Source organism: Drosophila ficusphila, unplaced genomic scaffold, assembly GCF_018152265.1.
Source record: "Drosophila ficusphila isolate 14025-0441.05 unplaced genomic scaffold, ASM1815226v1 contig_636, whole genome shotgun sequence".
Taxonomy (NCBI): Eukaryota; Metazoa; Arthropoda; class Insecta; order Diptera; family Drosophilidae; genus Drosophila; species Drosophila ficusphila.
In genome coordinates, this window is record NW_025064569.1 from 1948348 (window position 1) to 1966465 (window position 18118).

Genomic DNA, 18118 nt, shown 5'->3' on the forward strand with positions numbered 1-18118 from the left:
TACGTGGCTCTTAGTAGAGTAAGATCTTTGCAGGGACTACGTATAGAGAAGTTGGACTGCAACAAACTAACGGGCAAGAAACCATGCAATAATGAAGCACTAAATGAATTAAACAGAATGCGAATTAAAAACTAATAAAAACTTAATAAAATTTGTTAAAAAAAAACTTTTTAATTTAAAAGGTTTTATGTTAAACATACATTGCAATGTTTAAGATAAATGTACAAATTATTGGACCGCTGGGGGCGTCAACCGTTTAAATGACTATTACTCGTGGGAACAAAATGGTAAAAAAAAATATAAATAAAAATGCGAAATAAAAACTAAAAACTAGAAAATAAAAAAAAGGTAAAAAAAATTTTTAAGTTAAACCGTTTTATGTAAAACATGTACTAAATGTACTAAAAGCCTAAAAATAATATAAAATAGATACAGACGTGGGAATTATAAACATGCTTAGACTAGACTAAAATAAAACCTGACTGATAGAGAGGAGAGGAAAATTCTTCGAGAAAACAGGAAAAAAAACCCACATTTATCGGCACCAAAAATTAACACCGCCATTACTACAACCCTAGGAACAAACGTATCCACCGAAACTGTCAGAAGAGTCCTTAGAAGCCATGATTTGCATGGTAGATGTCCGAGAAAGAAACCTTTACTTTCATCTATCAACATATCGAAACGACTTTTATTTGCTGAAACGTGTTTGGACCAAAATTTTGACTATTGGCAGCAGGTTATCTTTAGTGATGAAAGCAAATTCTGTGTTTTTGGATCTGATGGAGAAGGTAAAGTTTGGCGCAAGCCCGGAGAAGCCCTTAAATTGAAAAATGTTAAAGCAACAGTTAAACACGGCGGAGGCTCCGTTCTTGTTTGGGGCTGCATGTCCTCTCGAGGAGTGGGAAATTTAGCTTTTACAGACGGAATAATGAATGCAGACATGTATTTAAATATATTAAAAGAAAATTTACACTCAAGTGCTACCAAAATGGGCCTAGAACGCGACAAGTTCATTTTTCAACAGGACAATGACCCTAAACACACGGCTTGGAAAGTCAAAACGTGGCTGTTGTATAACACAAAACAAATTCATACGCCACCACAGAGCCCAGACATTAATCCCATAGAAAATTTATGGGCCCATCTCAAGCTTAAGGTCCAAGAACACAGGATTTCCTCGAAAAAAGAGCTCAAAGAGGTATTACTAAAGGAATGGTCGAATAAACCCGAACAGAGGTGGCAAAAATTAGTAGAATCAATGCCACGACGATTACTAGCTATTCAAGAAAATAAAGGCTTGCATACAAAATATTAAATAAGAAAATAAATCATCAATATGTAATACTTAAAAAAAAAGGCAATTACTTTTTGATCAGATTGACTTGATTTTTACCAGATGGAAATTCATTCTAACCACTATTGAATTTCGAATAAAATTTTATCATAACCACCACTTATAACTCTAAAACGACAGAACAGATTTGGCTGAAAATTGTTAGGGAAGTAGCTTAGAGCCAGGAAAAGGGCATAGGATACTTTTTATCCCGTTCGACATACCAAAAATCGCATATAAAGTGAGTTACTACCTAATCACTCGGACAAATTTTTGTGGTTTTGGTGATGGCTTCGTTTTATGTAACATTTCGACAGCGTTCTCGTGTGACGGGAAATCCGCGTCTTCGCAGAGGAGCAAAAAATATTGGGCGACGTACTTATTATCGCAACTGGTCTGTGACCGTCGATTAAATCAAATTGGCAAGTAATGTCAACGTAAGAGAACAAATGGTCTAATTGTTACAGATAATTTCCAAAAAATAACAAGACAGGGCTTTCGGTAAAAAAGACTTATGCCGAATTTGATTGGGGCAACCATTATTAACAGAAAGAAGGCAGGTGAAAAGGTTTGTATTTCTTGAATACCAATGATTCCGACTGATCTTCAGTTTGACTTCAAACGATGCCAAATTCCAGTTCGCCATGCGTTCGCAATGACAATTAACAAGTCGCAGGGCTAATCGCTTAGTGTTTGCGGGATAAATTTAGAAAATCATTGTTTTTAACAAGGGCAGCTATACATTGCGTATTCGCGAGATGGGAACCGCTTTGCTAGTGTTAACGTGAGACCAAAAAATGTGTTTTACCAAAGAGCACTTCAATGAAAAGGATAATTTGCGGACATGTCAAAAAATCCAAAAATTAGCGTCACGAGGTTTATGGACGGCCCCTTAGCACATTTCCAAACACAAAGACTTTCGGAATAAGGTTATATTTTTCGACGAAAGTAAATTCTGCATATTTGGAATCAAGCAGCGTTAAAAAAACTGCACTGCTCCCGTAGTACAGTCAGTAAAATTTATATTTGTGCAAAACTTATTTTTGATATAACGGTTATTCAAATAACTACATTAATCTTTCGAGTATACAGATTTTTTCTCGTATGCTTTGACACGTGTTTCTACGCATTTATTTTTTATCTGCTTTTAATCTATGGTCCTTTTAGGATTTTAAAGAAGACAAAGTCATGCGTTTAACAGAAAGTTAATATTTGTGCAAAGTTCTGCATTTAGCTTTTGAGCTCGACACGTCAACTGGCCTTCAACAAAAAGTGATTTATTTTAAGAAATTGTTTATTTCTACAGTCGACTCTCGTTAATTCAAACCTGCGATAATTCGAACCTCTCTATAATTCAAAGTTATAACGAGGTCCCTACGAAATCTCTTTATATTTCGAACTAAATCAATACATTTTCATACACTTGGTAATTCGAACGAAAAAATCATTGATATTTAACAAAACCACGCGTTAATTCGAAGTCATCAGCGTTTAACACTCGACAATTCAAAGTTACAGAGAAAAAAGGCGGAAATTTTGGGACAAGTTCAAACTTGCCTTTGTTTTTGTTTTGATTATGTAGTTTGACCATTTGACGCACACACTTCTTACGAATTGTTTTGTGTACTTATTCAGTTGCTGTTACTCTTTCGTTGGTATGCATATTAAAAGTTAGTGTTAGCTATGAGGCCTAGAAAGTATAAAGAACCTTTGGCAGAGGTGTCAGTTAAGGAAGCAAGATCCTCATTTGATACCTTATAAAGCTTATGTCTACAAAACGAAAGTGATGAAAAAGCATTTCAGGCACTTTTTCTCTTAAAAAAAGTTATTGAGCAGTGTGAGCAACAGAATTGTGCTTTAAAGCAAACCAGTATAACAAAGTTCTTTCGAAAGATTAATTGATTCACATTACGAATACATGTATGTACTTCCACGAATGTACCTCTTAATTCTTATCATTTTTATATTAATAAATAAAAAATTAAGAAACAATTAATAATTCTAAGTTTTATTTATTTTCTGTCGCAAATTTCGAACCATTCGATATTTCAAACACTCGATAATTCGAAATATTTCAAGAGTCCCTCGAGTTTCGAATTAACGAGAGTCGACTGTATATACAAAAAGCTATAAAAAGACAAAAAGTGCAACAGATTTGCAAAAAGATTTGAACTTGCAGTATAATGCAAAGGTGCACAAACCAAAGCATACCAAAACATAAGAAGGCCAGACTTGCCTTTAATGAAAATTATAAGTTTTGGAAGATTGAATTTGAAAAAGTGATCTTTAGCGATAAGAAAAAGTTTAATTTGGACGGCCCAGACGGTAACCGAAAGTATTGAAAGAAGGGATCCTTGGCATCCAAGGCAGACTTGCCATAAACGAAACATCGGTGGTGGCTTAAGGAAAGTCCCCTATATGCTTCGTACCAGGACGGATAAATGCGCAAATGTATACGGATTTTCTAGAAAGTGAAAGTTCACCATTTGCAGAAGAGTTGAATGAGGACTGGGTATTTCAACAGGATAACGTTCCTATACACGCTGCGAGGTATACGTTGTCGTTCCTGGAATCAAAAAGTATACCACTATTGCAGTGGCCAGCAATAAGTCCAGACTTTAACCCAATTAAGAACCTTTGGGACATCCTGTCAGCAAAAGTCTACAAGCGTGGAAGACAGTTTGAGTCAATGGCGTAACTACCGGTGTTCCATGTGTTTCAGGAACACAGGCCCCCGAGCTTTGGGGGCCCCCAAGGCTGGGGCCTGGGAAATTTAGAAAGTAGTAGTTTTTCTGAAATTGTTAGAGCATGTTGTCTGTTTCTCACCATCCCAGTCACAGTCGCAAAAGCAGAAAGATCATTTTCGAAATTGAAGATAATAAAAAATTATCTTCGCAATACGATGGGACAAAAACCCCCCTTGGGTCTGAGAATTATATGATACAACGTGATTTACTAACTTTGTTTGCCTCTGAGTCGAGAATTTCAAAAGGTTGATTTAGACTTGGTCCAAGCTATGGATCTCGCCAAGCATTTACGCTATGAACTGAAAAGGATTCGAGCAGAAGCAGATACGTTTCCTGGAATTTTCGAAGCTGCAAAGAAAATTGCTGAAACTTTGGACATTGAAATCAAACACAAACGAAAAGTGAGCAGACAAAAAAATCGAGCGAATCCTGAAGTTCAGAGTGCAGAAGAATGCTTCCGTGTCACGGTGTTCAATCCATTTTTGGACTTCTACATCATGGACCTTGGCGAGAGATTTATCGATCACGAAAAAATATTAGAAGGGTTTTCGGCGCTCTTCAAGCATGATTTATCTGAAGTCGACAAAGCAGCTGAGAAATTTATAGAAACTGTCGAGTTTTATCAAAAATTTCTTGATTCTGGGCCAACTGCTGTTCTCATCGAGTTGAAAATGTGGAAGAAGTATTTGATCCGTAAAGGCCTAACAATTCGTTGAAAGCGCTGGATGATTATCCAGAAGAGAATTTCCCAAATATCAATATGTTGCTAAGAATATTAGCTACATTGCCAGTATCTACGTCTACTGCGGAACGAACATTCTCAAGTTTGAAACGGATAAAAACAATTCAAAGGACCACGATAAAAGATGTGAGTTCATCATGTTCCATCTAAATGTTTGGATACTATCGAATATGCATCAATAATAACTCGAATTTTTGTCTGATTTATCTATTATATGACCGCTTGAATGGTTTGGCAGCTCTGGCAATGCATCGTGACTTTGGAATCACAGCAGACGAAGTCATTGATGAATTAGCAAAAAAATCTCGAAAGCTTGAATTTGTTCTTCGATAATAAGAGAATTTTTTTATAATGCAACTTATCAATGTGAAAAATGTGACCAATTTCTGTACACGACTGTGCAACGAGGATTATTCCAAAAAACAGGATATTATTCTGAGTCATATCCCCCCCATATCAAAAAGCTATCTACGCCACTGGAAGCCATCGACATGCCCCAACGTTTGGAATTGATCGTACAAGAACACGGAGGTTCTATACCATACTAAAATAATAATTTTAGGACATTTTGATATTATTAGTTCCTTAATATTTTGCGCTTTTTCAATTTTGCACAAATACCAACTTTCGCTGAAGAATTTTTTCAATTAAATTTCCCATGTATTAAACATTTTATAATTTTTTGTGGGTGTTAGCGACCTTTCCAATCGAATACTTGGTGTTTTGCCGGCTCAAGGTCTGGTCTCAAACTCAGTTTTCAACTCAACGTCACTTGGCGCAGACGTGTCAAAATTTGCCCTGAAGACGGTTGCCGAGGAGCAACCGAAATATATTGGTTTTAAAAAAAAAAAAACATAAATTGTGTTTTTTGATGTCCCAGACCTTGAGCCGGTAAAACACCAAGCATTGTATAATTTAATAAAAATCCAGTTTATCAAATTTCAAGGCCAACTACCCATTTAAAAAAAATATTGATAAAAACATGGCATATTTAAAAGTTAAAAAATAAACCATCAAAATATGATGCACAAATATTAATTTTACTGCGGTATTTCGTTTTGATATTGCTACCGCTCTCACTTTGACGAGAGCCGAAGCAGAGCCGATAGAGGTGGAGAAACATCGATGTCCGTGAATGTATTTGGCGAAAAACATCGATGTTTTAAATAAACAAAATTAGCAGTTTTTTTTAGTGTAGTTGGACTTTTTTTAATTTGTAATGCTTAAAAATAAAAATCAATTTTTAAAACGTTTAATTTAACATTTTTAATAAAAAGAGGTAAAAAAAATTTTTAAGTTAAACCGTTTTATGTAAAACATGTAATAAATGTACTAAAAGCCTAAAAATAATATAAAATAGATACAGACGTGGGAATTATAAACATATGCTTAGACTAGACTAAAATAAAACCGTGGGGCAAACAAACATTTTAATCAACGATTGTACACAATTGACTTGCCCCACGGTTTTATTTTAGTCTAGTCTAAGCATATGTTTATAATTCCCACGGCTGTATCTATTTTATATTATTTTTAGGCTTTTAGTACATTTATTACATGTTTTACATAAAACGGTTTAACTTAAAAATTTTTTTTACCTCTTTTTATTTTCTAGTTTTTAGTTTTTATTTCGCATTTTTATTTATATTTTTTTTTTACCATTTTGTTCCCACGAGTAATAGTCATTTAAAGGGTCGACGCCCCCAGAGGTCCAATAATTAGTACATTTATCTTAAACATTGCAATGTATGTTTAACATAAAACCTTTTAAGGGGTTACATGGGTTTCACGGTTTCAAAAAATCGATTTTTTTTTTTTTTGTCTTATTAAATTCTATAACATTTCTAGAATATTGTCCTAAATTTTCAAGTTGATCCGAGTAATAGTCTCGGAGATACAGCCTTGAGAAGGTGGACGCTTGAGACCACTTTTATTGTCTCTTAAAACTTTAAACGCGTTTTTCTCAAAACTATGTTTTCAAAGTCGGTTGTCAAAATTTCTCGCAAACTACTCAACCGATCTTAATGAAATTTTACACAAGTATTCGAGATATCATTTACAAGGTATTGAACGAAGGATTTTTTTTTTTTTTCAATTACAACTATTTAAAAAAAAAAAAATGTCGAGAAATTTTCATCGAAATTTGCATTTTTTTGTAAAAACGTCTGCCAAAAATCCAATTTTCATTTTTTTTTTTTCCTTCGTCCAATACCTAGTTTATTGTCTATACTGAAACACATTTTTTTTATTTTCACTTTGGATGATCCTGAAAGAAGTTCTGCTGACAACGCGGAGGCACCTTTTTTCCGAGGGACTGCCGGAAATGGCGCCGTAATGGCCGACATTTTGATATTTTTTTTTGAAAATTTCACAAAATCTTTATTAAATATGTATCTTTTAAATAATAAAAAGTTTCATTGAAATATTTCATTTTTTATATGCAAAAAAAATGTTTGAAAAAAGGCCGTTTTTTACCCGAGGAAACCCATGTAACCCCTTAAATTAAAAAGTTTTTTTTTTAACAAATTTGATTAAGTTTTTATTAGTTTTTAGTTCGCATTCTGTTTAATTCATTTAGTGCTTCATTATTGCATGGTTTCTTGCCCGTTAGTTTGTTGCAGTCCAACTCCTCTATACGTAGTCCCTGCAAAGATCTTACTCTACTAAGAGCCACGAAAGCTTGACCTTCTTCAAACAGTTTCGCACCTAAGTATACGACTGCGTGATCCACAGTGCTGCCCTGCATTTTATGTATTGTAGAAGCCCATGATAGTATTAAAGGCAACATTCTTCTCTCAGCCGTCCCCTAATTGTACTTAGTTGGAAACTGTATGGCTTTCGGGTGTATAAGATGTACTCCGTCTTTTTCGAAATCAATTCGGACGGAAGGTACATCTGTTGCATACATCTGAGTTCGACGAAATTGAGGCCAAACGATTTCGTTGATGTAGCCTATAGCGCCATTTACTAATCCCTTCGAAACGTCAAAATTGGACCGTAGCATGACTTTTGCCCCCACAAATACTTCCAGTTCTGCTGGTAAACCTCCAGTTTTGTTTCTATCAACTTCACTTTCTTTAGCTCGTTTTGCTTTATAAAATAATAAATATTATTTTAACATATTGTGAATCTTAACCATCCTCAAACCCCCTGGAATACACACAAAAAATTTCATCAAAATCGGCCCAGGCGTTGTTGTTACCAACACATTTTGCGATTCATTTTTATATATAAGATTTAGCTTACCCCGTTTGTTGTCAAATTGATCTGAATTAATCTGATGTGTTTGGCAGTGACAATGATACCCATGTTGATGGGATTGATAAAACCTAAGTTATCCGCCATTTTGCAGAGGCCACCATCTTGAATTTTAATTTTATATAGTACATTGTATTCTACTTGTTGAGACCTTTTATTTGATACCCTTATTGATGGGATTGATAGAACCTACGTTATCCGCCATTTTGCGGCCGCCATCTTGGATTTACAATGTTATTGACATTACTATATTGTATTGTCATCGGAACTGAAGGTGTGTACCAAATTTCAGATCAATCTGACAACAGGAAGGTACTTAAATTTCAATTTCTAATTTTGACCCTAGGGTGACCTAAATAAAACAGTTTAATAAAGAAAAACGACGGAAAAAAAAAAAAAAATTGTTCCGTATATACATATGTACAAAGTACAAATTAAATAATACTTCTTTATGGAAATTTACTGTCCCTACTATACTACCCTTACTCTTCTATCCGTACTATACTATCCTTTCTATCCTATGTATGTACAATCTGTCCATGTATTACTCCCACCACTCACGCCAACACCACCAACAAGTATAACTAAAATAACAATATTCTGTTAATTATTTATAATGAAATTAAATGATATATGTACTTACAATGTGTCAATCTTCCTTTATGCGCCTTAGATATTAGAGATGGAAAAACATCGATGTTGCCCCAGTAAACATCGATGTTGCCGATGTTTCAAAAACATCGATGTTGGCATCGATGTTTCTCCACCTTTAAGAGCCATAGCAGAACAACGAAAAATTGCGTGCTGTGCTCTGGTCGGAATTTCATCGAGTGCGAACTATAGCAATAGCAAATGGCAAAATTTGCCCAATTTCTACCTCCTCGGCATTGAAATGTCGATATAATGATTAATTTGTTACTACTTCTTATAAATAAACAATTAAGTTTAAAAATGAAATTACTTTTTCAAAGCTGAATTCTTGAACTAAATAATAAAAAAAATTGTAACGATACGATTAATAGAACAAGAGATTTAAATTTAATTTAATTTAATTAAAAGGATGGAGAAAACCATTAATATTTTCAAAAATCATAACTAAAACTAACTAACTAAAATTTTTTAAGCAAAATACCGATAAACGTGTCTTTTTATTTTGCTTCCTACACTTGAAAAAAAATTGACATAATTCTGAATTGTGACGAAAAAAAATTGTACGATTTGTAGAAGAATGTCCCATATGTGTTTTTGTACACTTTATTTTTAGCTTTCGCGAACGATTCACGCAGGTGATACTGATACTGCCGCAGAGTCTAATGCTCGTTCCTGAGTGACTCTGGAAATAAAAACCATAATATATTAAAAAATTGCATATTAATACAAATAATAAATATATAAACAGTAATGGGAATTTAGAAAAATATGTAGGGGAATGTTGTCAGGGTTGGGCCATATTTTGACCTATGTCCATAAGTTCTGAACGAATGACAATTTAGAATAAGTTTATACATTTTTGGAAAGGTACAAGCAAGAGAAAGTGTTCACCAAAAATAGAGAATAAAAAAAAAACAAAAAAGTTATAGGCGTTTGAAAAAACATGGGCCATGTAGTCAGGGTTGGGCCACCTTCAGAAAATCGTTGACAATATCGTAACGTGGTGGAATAAAATTGAATTCAGGTAAATCTGACATTATTTTGTTCATTTATTTAATTATTTTGGGATTTTACAGTAAATATCAAATTATTCAGAGTTGTTTTTCGTTTGTAGCGAGAAACACTAAAGAAAAAAGATAAAAATGATTCATCTTCCTTCAATCCATCAAAATATTTTTTTTAAGGAAATCTATTTAATTTATTTAGCATATTTTTGCTACAAAAAACTTAAATATTACAACAAAAATCGAAAATACACGAATAAAATGTAAAAATTATGATGGCCCAAGCCTGACTACAAAAGTGGCCCAACCCTGACGACATGCGGTATTAATCTATTATGGTATGATATAGCCAAACTATATCTATCAATGAAACTATATGTTAGTAATTTGTAATATAAAACCTATAAAACGTATTTGTATGCTCACTTTGCGGATGACATGTTGTAAGCCCAAGCCTGACAACGGTCCAACCCAGACAACATTCCCCTATAATTACCATATAGAACGTTGGTGAAGTTGGAATACTTTATTGAACCGACCTGTCCCATCCTCCCGGAGTAATTCATCTTGAACAGGAGGTCGTCTAAGCAGCAGGCGAAGTCCTGCTATTACGCCTTCAACTCCGATAATATTTTTAAACAAGCTTATCTGCAAAAAATAAACCATAAAATTATTTGAAAACATAATATATTTAAAACTGCATGAGTTTAAACAAATCTAATTACGTAGTAACAAGCATTGTTGTTTATTAAAAATTAAGTGAGTAAGTACTTTCAAATACATCTGGGGTCGCTTCGGCATCTTTGTCCATTTGGCCGAGCTCTTCGAATGAAGTGATTGGAAATTTATTCTCTTCTTTATATGTGTGCCAGAATCTTTGCAGCCAAATCTATTACAAATTCAAAAAAAAAAACATTTGTTTGTAAAATTGAAAAATAAATTTAAATAAAAAACTTACTTTCCAAATTGTTGATTTGCTGCTCGAGCTTGATATAGGCGGGACAATTTTCGTGATGATCCATTCGGAAACATCAAAACATTTTTAAATTAACAAGACCTGAAACTTATACATTTATGGATTTTATACCCAATACCTAATTGCGCAATCCTGCAAGGTTAAAACCTAAGAGGTCTACTTCTAACCAAAGGGTTAAATATTTAATCATTTTGCGTCCCTTATTACATGGCAGGTAGATTTAACGGCATGAAATGTACACAATTAGGGAAAAGATTAAATAATGTTAATGTTTAATTGATAATGTTTATTATTGATATAAAACCGTAGGTTTTAAATTATGTAATGAACATTTAGAATTAATATCAAAAAGGTTAGAATTAAAGAATTATGTACCCGCCGAATTTGGAAGAAAGCCTAGGTTTCTTGAAGAGTGTAAAACAATATTCCATGTCCAAATTATATTTATTTGTAGCAAGCGCGCGATTCAATTTTGTGTTTCTTTCGCGTCTCTACTTTCAAATCAAATCCTCTTCTTATTCATTAGTGTCACCAGAGCTTTACAATAATCTAAACAAAATACAAAGTTTTCACATCTCTCTAAATAATATTAAATTCATAAACAAGGATTTCATACTTAAAGCCTTACATCCTTGCTTCCCGTGAATCGTCTTGGGATTCACCACTTAGCTGTAAATATATTAACTTAGATGTTGGGCGGCGTATTATGCTATCTTCAGTTTTGACATCAGCAGAACGAACTTGTTGATCTTTTCCTGCAAACACATTGACGACTCGTCCCTTCTTCCAGCTACTCCTAGGTGCAGATGAGTCCATTGCTAGTACCAAATCATCAACTTTAAGAGGGATTACTTTGTCGTGCCACTTAGATCTGCATATCAGTTGAGGTAAATACTCAACTATCCATCTCTTCCACAAGCGATCCTTTAGAGCTCGAGCGATCCTCCATTGTTTTTTAAGGCAAATAGATTGTTCCGGTGGGTGTGGTATTTGCTAATATTTCGGCGATACGGTGACCAAAAAATGGTTTAAATTTCCTTGTCTTTGAGAAAACCCACTGCAGATATTCCTGTATGAAACGATTTAGTCGTACCCCAAGGATGGCAGCTTGTAGTTCCAGTCTATGTTTAACAGGTTGAAGATGTCGCCGTTCGCATTTAAGATGTCCGCGGCTCCTCCGCTGTCGCTGTCCACGCCCATTCCGCCACCGCCTGATCCATTGGCCCTTCCCGTCGACGCTGAGTAGTCTCCATGCTGGCCCGCCTGCGTATGGCTCACCGCCTGCATGAACGGGTTGAGGGTGCTCTCAAAGCCGTTGCAGTCCATCAGGGTGCCGTGGCTGCCAAAGTGCCCGTTCACCGCCGACGAGGAGGAAGGCTACCCGGACCCGTTGCAGCTCACTCCCGGACTATTGCCCACTCACAATTGCATTCAGTATGCGTTCTCTACACACACTAATGCAGTTTTCCGTTGAATTTCACAACTTCCAGAAACTTCGGACAAATTTGGCGTCAGTTATATAGAGTCGGTATGCTTACAGACAAAATCGGCGTCGGGTCCGTGGCAGCAATACTTCAAATTTCCTGCAAGTCCACGGCAGCAGTAGATCACGCAAAAAATTGAGAACTCTTCACAATTTATAAACCAAAATTGAAAGATGTACAACAATATTCCATGTTTAAAATTATATTTTTTTGTAGCAAGCGCGCGTTTCAATTTTATGTTTCTTTCGCGTCTCTACTTTGAAATCAAATCCTCTTCTTATTCATTAGTGTCACCAGAGCTTTACAATAATCGATAATTCATCTTAACAAAATACAAAGATTTAACATCTCTCTAAATAATATTAAATTCATAAACAAGGATTTCATACTTCAATACTTACATAGAGTTTCTCAGATCGAAAGCAATAGAGTTTAGAAAATTCATTTTATACACAGTTTTAAAGAATATTGTTTCTGATGACTGCTAGTAACACTTTTTTTTTTTTTTTTTGCTTATAGAATGTTAGTCGCAGAAAAATAATTAACAAACTTAAACGTTGCCAGGGACTTAATAGATCATTTTGTTAAAACATTTACAAATATATGTATATCCTGCTAAAGGTCTAACTTATAATGTTCACAATATGCTTCATCTTGTCGATTGTGTCGAGGAACATTGCCATATCTCAGGATTTGAAAACTTTTTGCAAAACGTAAAAAAAATGTTAAGAACGCCAAGACGATTTTAGAACAAATCAGTAATAAATTTTCAAATCACTTTCCTAGGGAAAAAAAATTCAATTGGGACCTAAAGTTAACCGACATGGTGAAATAGTTAAATATTTTTTTAAAAATTTTGAGTTATCTCTTCAAATGCCAGACAACATTTGTGGCCTGAAGTCTGGGGTTCAATTTAAAATAGCAGACTTTTATATGCATGATGGAACAGTTTTCTTGAAAGGAACCTTTTTTTTTTTCATGATAACAAATAAGTTTTATTTACGTCGATCAGCCAACCTAATGGCTATAATACGTAAAGCATAACAAAGAACAGATAACATGAAAACAATAACAGGAGATGTACAGTAACAATTACTGTTTCAGGACTCGGGAAACATTGCGTCCTCTTGTCCAGAGATCGCCGGGGTGTCTCCGTTTCAGTCTTCTTCGGATAGCTTGATTACGTAGAGACGCTGCTAGGTGGTTGGGGTGCGCTATGAGGCGATCGCTGTAACGACTCGAGTGTCGGTTGATCTGCTCTCTAATGGAGGGAATGTGGAGATCATTTGCTAGGGCGTCGTTTCGAACGTACCAAGGCGCGTTTGCCATCATGCGTTGCGCTCGGTTTTGGGTTCTCTGCACTTTCATGACGTTAGTGTCAGAAGCCATGCCCCATATCTGAATGCAATAGGTGATCGAGGGCATCACGATCGATTTATACAGCAACACTTTGTTGCCAAGGCTGAGCTTGCTCGTTGGCTTAAGCAACCAGTTCAACTTCCTGAGTTTACTCCGACATGTAGCTGTTATTTTCTTGGTGTGTTCTTTCCAGGTGAGCCGCTTTTCTTGGATCAGTCCCAGATACTGCGCCTGGGGTGACTGTGGGATGGTGACGTCGTGGAGTTCGACTCTGGGTAGGACCTTTCCTCTCAAAGTTAAGTTACAATGTTGCGACTTCCTGCCATTTATGGCAATATTCCACCTGTTAGCCCACTTGCCATACGAGTCCAGAAATTCCTGGGTGATCCTTGATGCCTCGATTCGGCAGGAAGAGTTCACAAGAAAGGCAGTATCGTCAGCATATGTGGCCAAAAGTGTGCCCGGTTCAACAGAACTTGGCAGGTCTGATGTGAACAGGGTGTAGAGGACGGGACCCAGAACGCTTCCCTGCGGAACGCCAGCACGAGCAAATCTAATGCTTGACCTTTCCCCTCTCACCTCGACCATAAAACTTCGATCAAGCAGGTATGATTTCAGTAGAAGGAATTGGCCAGTCGGAAGTAATGACTTCAACTTATGAAGTAGTCCGTAATGCCATACTCGATCAAAAGCTTCCTTGACATCAAGGAAAATTGCAGAGCAGTATTGCTTGTTTTCAAAGGCATTCAAAATGTGATTAACTACTCGATGTGCTTGCTCTGGGGTCCCATGGCGATGCCTAAAACCAAACTGGTGATCGGGAATGGCGGCCTGCACGCTTCTTACTCCCATAATTCTACTAAGAAATATTCTCTCGAATATTTTAGAGAATGTGGGAAGCAAGCTTATAGGTCGGTATGACTCTACAAGGTTCTCCGGTTTTCCTGGCTTTGGTATCATCGTTATCACAGCACACTTCCATTGGGAGGGAAAGTGTTGGATACGTAGCATTGAATTAAAGAGGAGAACAAGGAACAGGATACCCTTCTTAGGCAGAGCCCTGGCAATTCTATTGTCTATGCCATCGAATCCCGGCGCTTTACTGATATGTAGCTTTCGAATATGAAGACAAACTTCTTCTGGGCTGACATGTGGGATCGGTAGAGCATTCGGTGAAGGAGCATTAATGAAGGCCATTGTTTCTTCGAGATCCTTTGGGCTCGCGAGGTCGAATGGCTGAAAGCGTTTCTCTAGTTCGTCCGCGAAAGCTAAAGAAATCTCTGAGTCAGACCTGCACCATGTATCGTCAGTTTTCTTTATGGGGATCTTTCGGAGAGGCTGTCGTTTAATGTTTCGTGTCGATTTCCAGAGGTTAAAGCCGTACGGTTTGGTGGGATCCGCATTGAGGAGCATCTCATCAATATATTTGCGCTTGGTTTGATGCAGAAGTTTTTTAAGCTCGTCCTCGGCGCGACGGTAAGCCCTTTTGTCGACTGGGTCTTGGGACCTCAAATATCTGCGACGTAAGGATCTTTTCAGCCTTACCAAGTCCATAACTTCAGGTTTTAAAAGAGCCTGAGGTGGATTGGAGTGGCTTGAAACTTGTCCACAGGTTGAGGACTCGGCAGCGATATGAATACTCCGGACAAACATCTCTACAGCGTCGTTGATTTCCTCGGGAGAGTTTAACACCAGATTGAGGTTAACAAGCTGGTTAACTGCTGCTTGGAAGCGCGGGATACTCGCGTTTCGAGGAACGATGCGAGGCCTATTACGAATTATTTGTGCAGTAGTTGCTCCTGGCTACCAGACGGTCGGATGACATTTTTGTTGTTGCCTGCGGTATTGTTGACGGCTTTTGTGTTTTTCTTGTTTGTTGTTGATGTGTTATTTGAGGTACTTTTGCTGTTGTTGCTAACTTGTCTTAAGCTGAAAGAAGAACTGGCTTCTTCGGAGACATTGGGGCCCATCGTTTGTGGGACTTCGACGGGTTCGGTGGCTGTGTCCATGTCCGACAGATCTGAGAATCGGTTGGCAGAGACATTGGTTTTAGGGCTATTGGAGTTTCTCAAGATTTTGGAGACAGAATTTGGTGATCTGGAGTCAAGACGGCGTTTGTTTGCCGGTCTTGGGGACCACCAGACCTCTTCGTCTCCATTTATGACTTCTAGTTCCGGTTCAGGATCATGGCTTGAAGGTGAGATGCTGAGGGGGGATGCAGGAGGTGGGGTAGCCTTAACTGACCTTAAGACCTGCTGGATTTTTCGCTGTTGTCGCGCCACAATCTTATTGATGTTAAGATCATCATCGGAGTCCGAAAGGCCAGACATGGTTTAAGTATTGGGCACAGATGTGCACTGCTTTACCGACTTCTTGTATGTATCGGCTCCTTGTCCGGCTACCTGCAAGGTGACCGTGGCTTAGTGGGCAAGGCGCAAGCCCCGCAGTCGGGCGGCACCCGGCTCGAACCCACCAAGTGACGGAGCAATTGAAATTTATTTTCATTTATTTGGGATGAAATTATTCTCAAATTCAATTTGACCTTGAATTTGATTTAAATCTTCACAAAATCTTCACTTGTTTTGTCTTTTCGAATCACTTGTTATCGCGTTAGTCAAAACTAACGGAGGTGGGATTCACAAGAGTAACAGTTCTTGCCACTGAGGTGGACTTGTCCATAGACTCTTCACAGTGATATTCGCAGCGATGCAAAAACGCGTCTGCACTCCACGAAAGCATGATCGAGACTGAAAGGAACCCGATTTTTAAACTGCCGTAATTTTTTCGATTGCACAGTGATGCCGCGGCCAAAAATACTTTTAGTATTCCTATAATTTAATACATATTTTAATTATAGGAAAAAAAATTACACATATCGCCCGACTATATCCTATAGCTACCATACAAAATATCGGACCAAATTTGAAACAAGTTGCTGTTTTCAGTTTCAAACTTTTTTATTAAATTATTAATACAATTAAATAATATTTTAAGAGAAAGAAGGCGTGGTTTCTTATCCGCTCACAGATATTAATCCGTTAGTTTGGATTTTTACGTGTAAATTGCACGAAAAAAAAAAAACATAATTTAGTAAGAACCAAAAATACAAATTAAAGCAAAAGAAAATAAAATTTTTAAAATTAAATAATAACAAGATATATTTAATTTAAATCATCTAGTAGTTCAAATGCTGATGGTAATAAAACGGACATTTTTGATTGCGGGAGCTTTCTTTGGCCAGTAATATAAGGATCTGAGCTCAAGCGAGTAAAGACACATTGAGATGAGTCGCCTACCAAAATTGAATTAATCAAGAAAAAAAGCTATAAAAATTAAAATTTTAAATTAATAAAAACATAAAACACGGAGAACGAACATAAAACACAGCACAACTACAATGTGAAACAGCTGCTTTGACCTTGAAGAAAAAAAAAGAGTCGATGTCAGTATACCATATTGTTGATTGTGCACACATCTGCAAATATCTGCTGCTAGCTTTAACTTTTTTATACCTTAAGATATAAACAAATACACTGGATAAAAAATGAATCGGGGGATCTTGGGGGATCACAGTTAAAACTTTAAGTAAACACAAAAATACGAATACAAATGATGCTACAAATATAATAAAGTAAAAAACTAATTTTATAATAACGAAAACACAAGCTAGCTTTTATTAATATTGAAACTTAAAAACCTTTAACTTTAAAATCTATTTTATATAATTTATATTGAGCAGGGTAATTAGGTGCCTGAACACTTGGAAGTTCGCTCTTGTTGAGAAATATTCTCGATGCGTGCAGCTGCGCTGTGCAAATGACCACGTTATCACAACTTGAAACTTATTTTTAGAAAGAACCGTTAAATATCCAAAAAAAAAAAAAAGAAATATATGTACATAGTTTAAATACGTTTGCTTGCCATTAGATGACTCTGCCGTTTTAGTTCCTTTAATACACTCAGCCTTGTACTAATTAACCGAAAAGCAACAAAAATAATAAGCGGTAAAAAATAAAACCAACATTGGGCGAAAAAGTTTCGGTAACTCTTCAAGAACTACAGGTGATGAAACTAAAAAAACAACAGATTTATTCAAGTAACATGCTAAGATATAGAAATTAAAAATTAAAAACAAAAATGCAGTCCATTAAGATCGTCTTAGATTCTAAGGAGATCACTTATTAAAGCTATGATAGTTCTTATAAACAAACATAAGCTGGTCAACAATACCGGACTTCAACTGGGCATCGCGATCTGAAATGATTTGGTCTATCTTGCTAAAGTAGTCCAATCAAAATATTTGGAATATTAGGCATATTTAATATTCCAGACTATTTACAAAGTGATTTTAATTATTCATGATCTTTTTGCGAGGATATCCAGAATTTGATCACTGGTAACATTCACATCTCTGTAGAAGCGTCCATTCAGCCGTTCCTCTCCAGTTTTTCAGGAATGTTTGAACAGAACCTGAAATATAAAAAACCAATTTTTTAACTGCAAAAAACTGATGACTACCTTTTCCAAAGCTTGGTGTCTAATTGCAAGTCCTCCGTAGATC

At 36.2% G+C, this 18118-nt stretch overlaps 1 protein-coding gene across 1 annotated transcript in view; it reads left to right on the forward strand.

Moving 5' to 3' along the window:
* LOC122320575 overlaps positions 1-4034 on the forward strand; it is a 37841-nt gene extending 33807 nt beyond the window's left edge. The window contains exon 5 of the mRNA XM_043208766.1: positions 3829-4034. Coding sequence (XP_043064701.1) covers positions 3829-4034 — 206 coding nt within the window. The remainder of the gene's footprint in view (positions 1-3828) is intronic.
* Positions 4035-18118: the final 14084 nt, after the last annotated feature.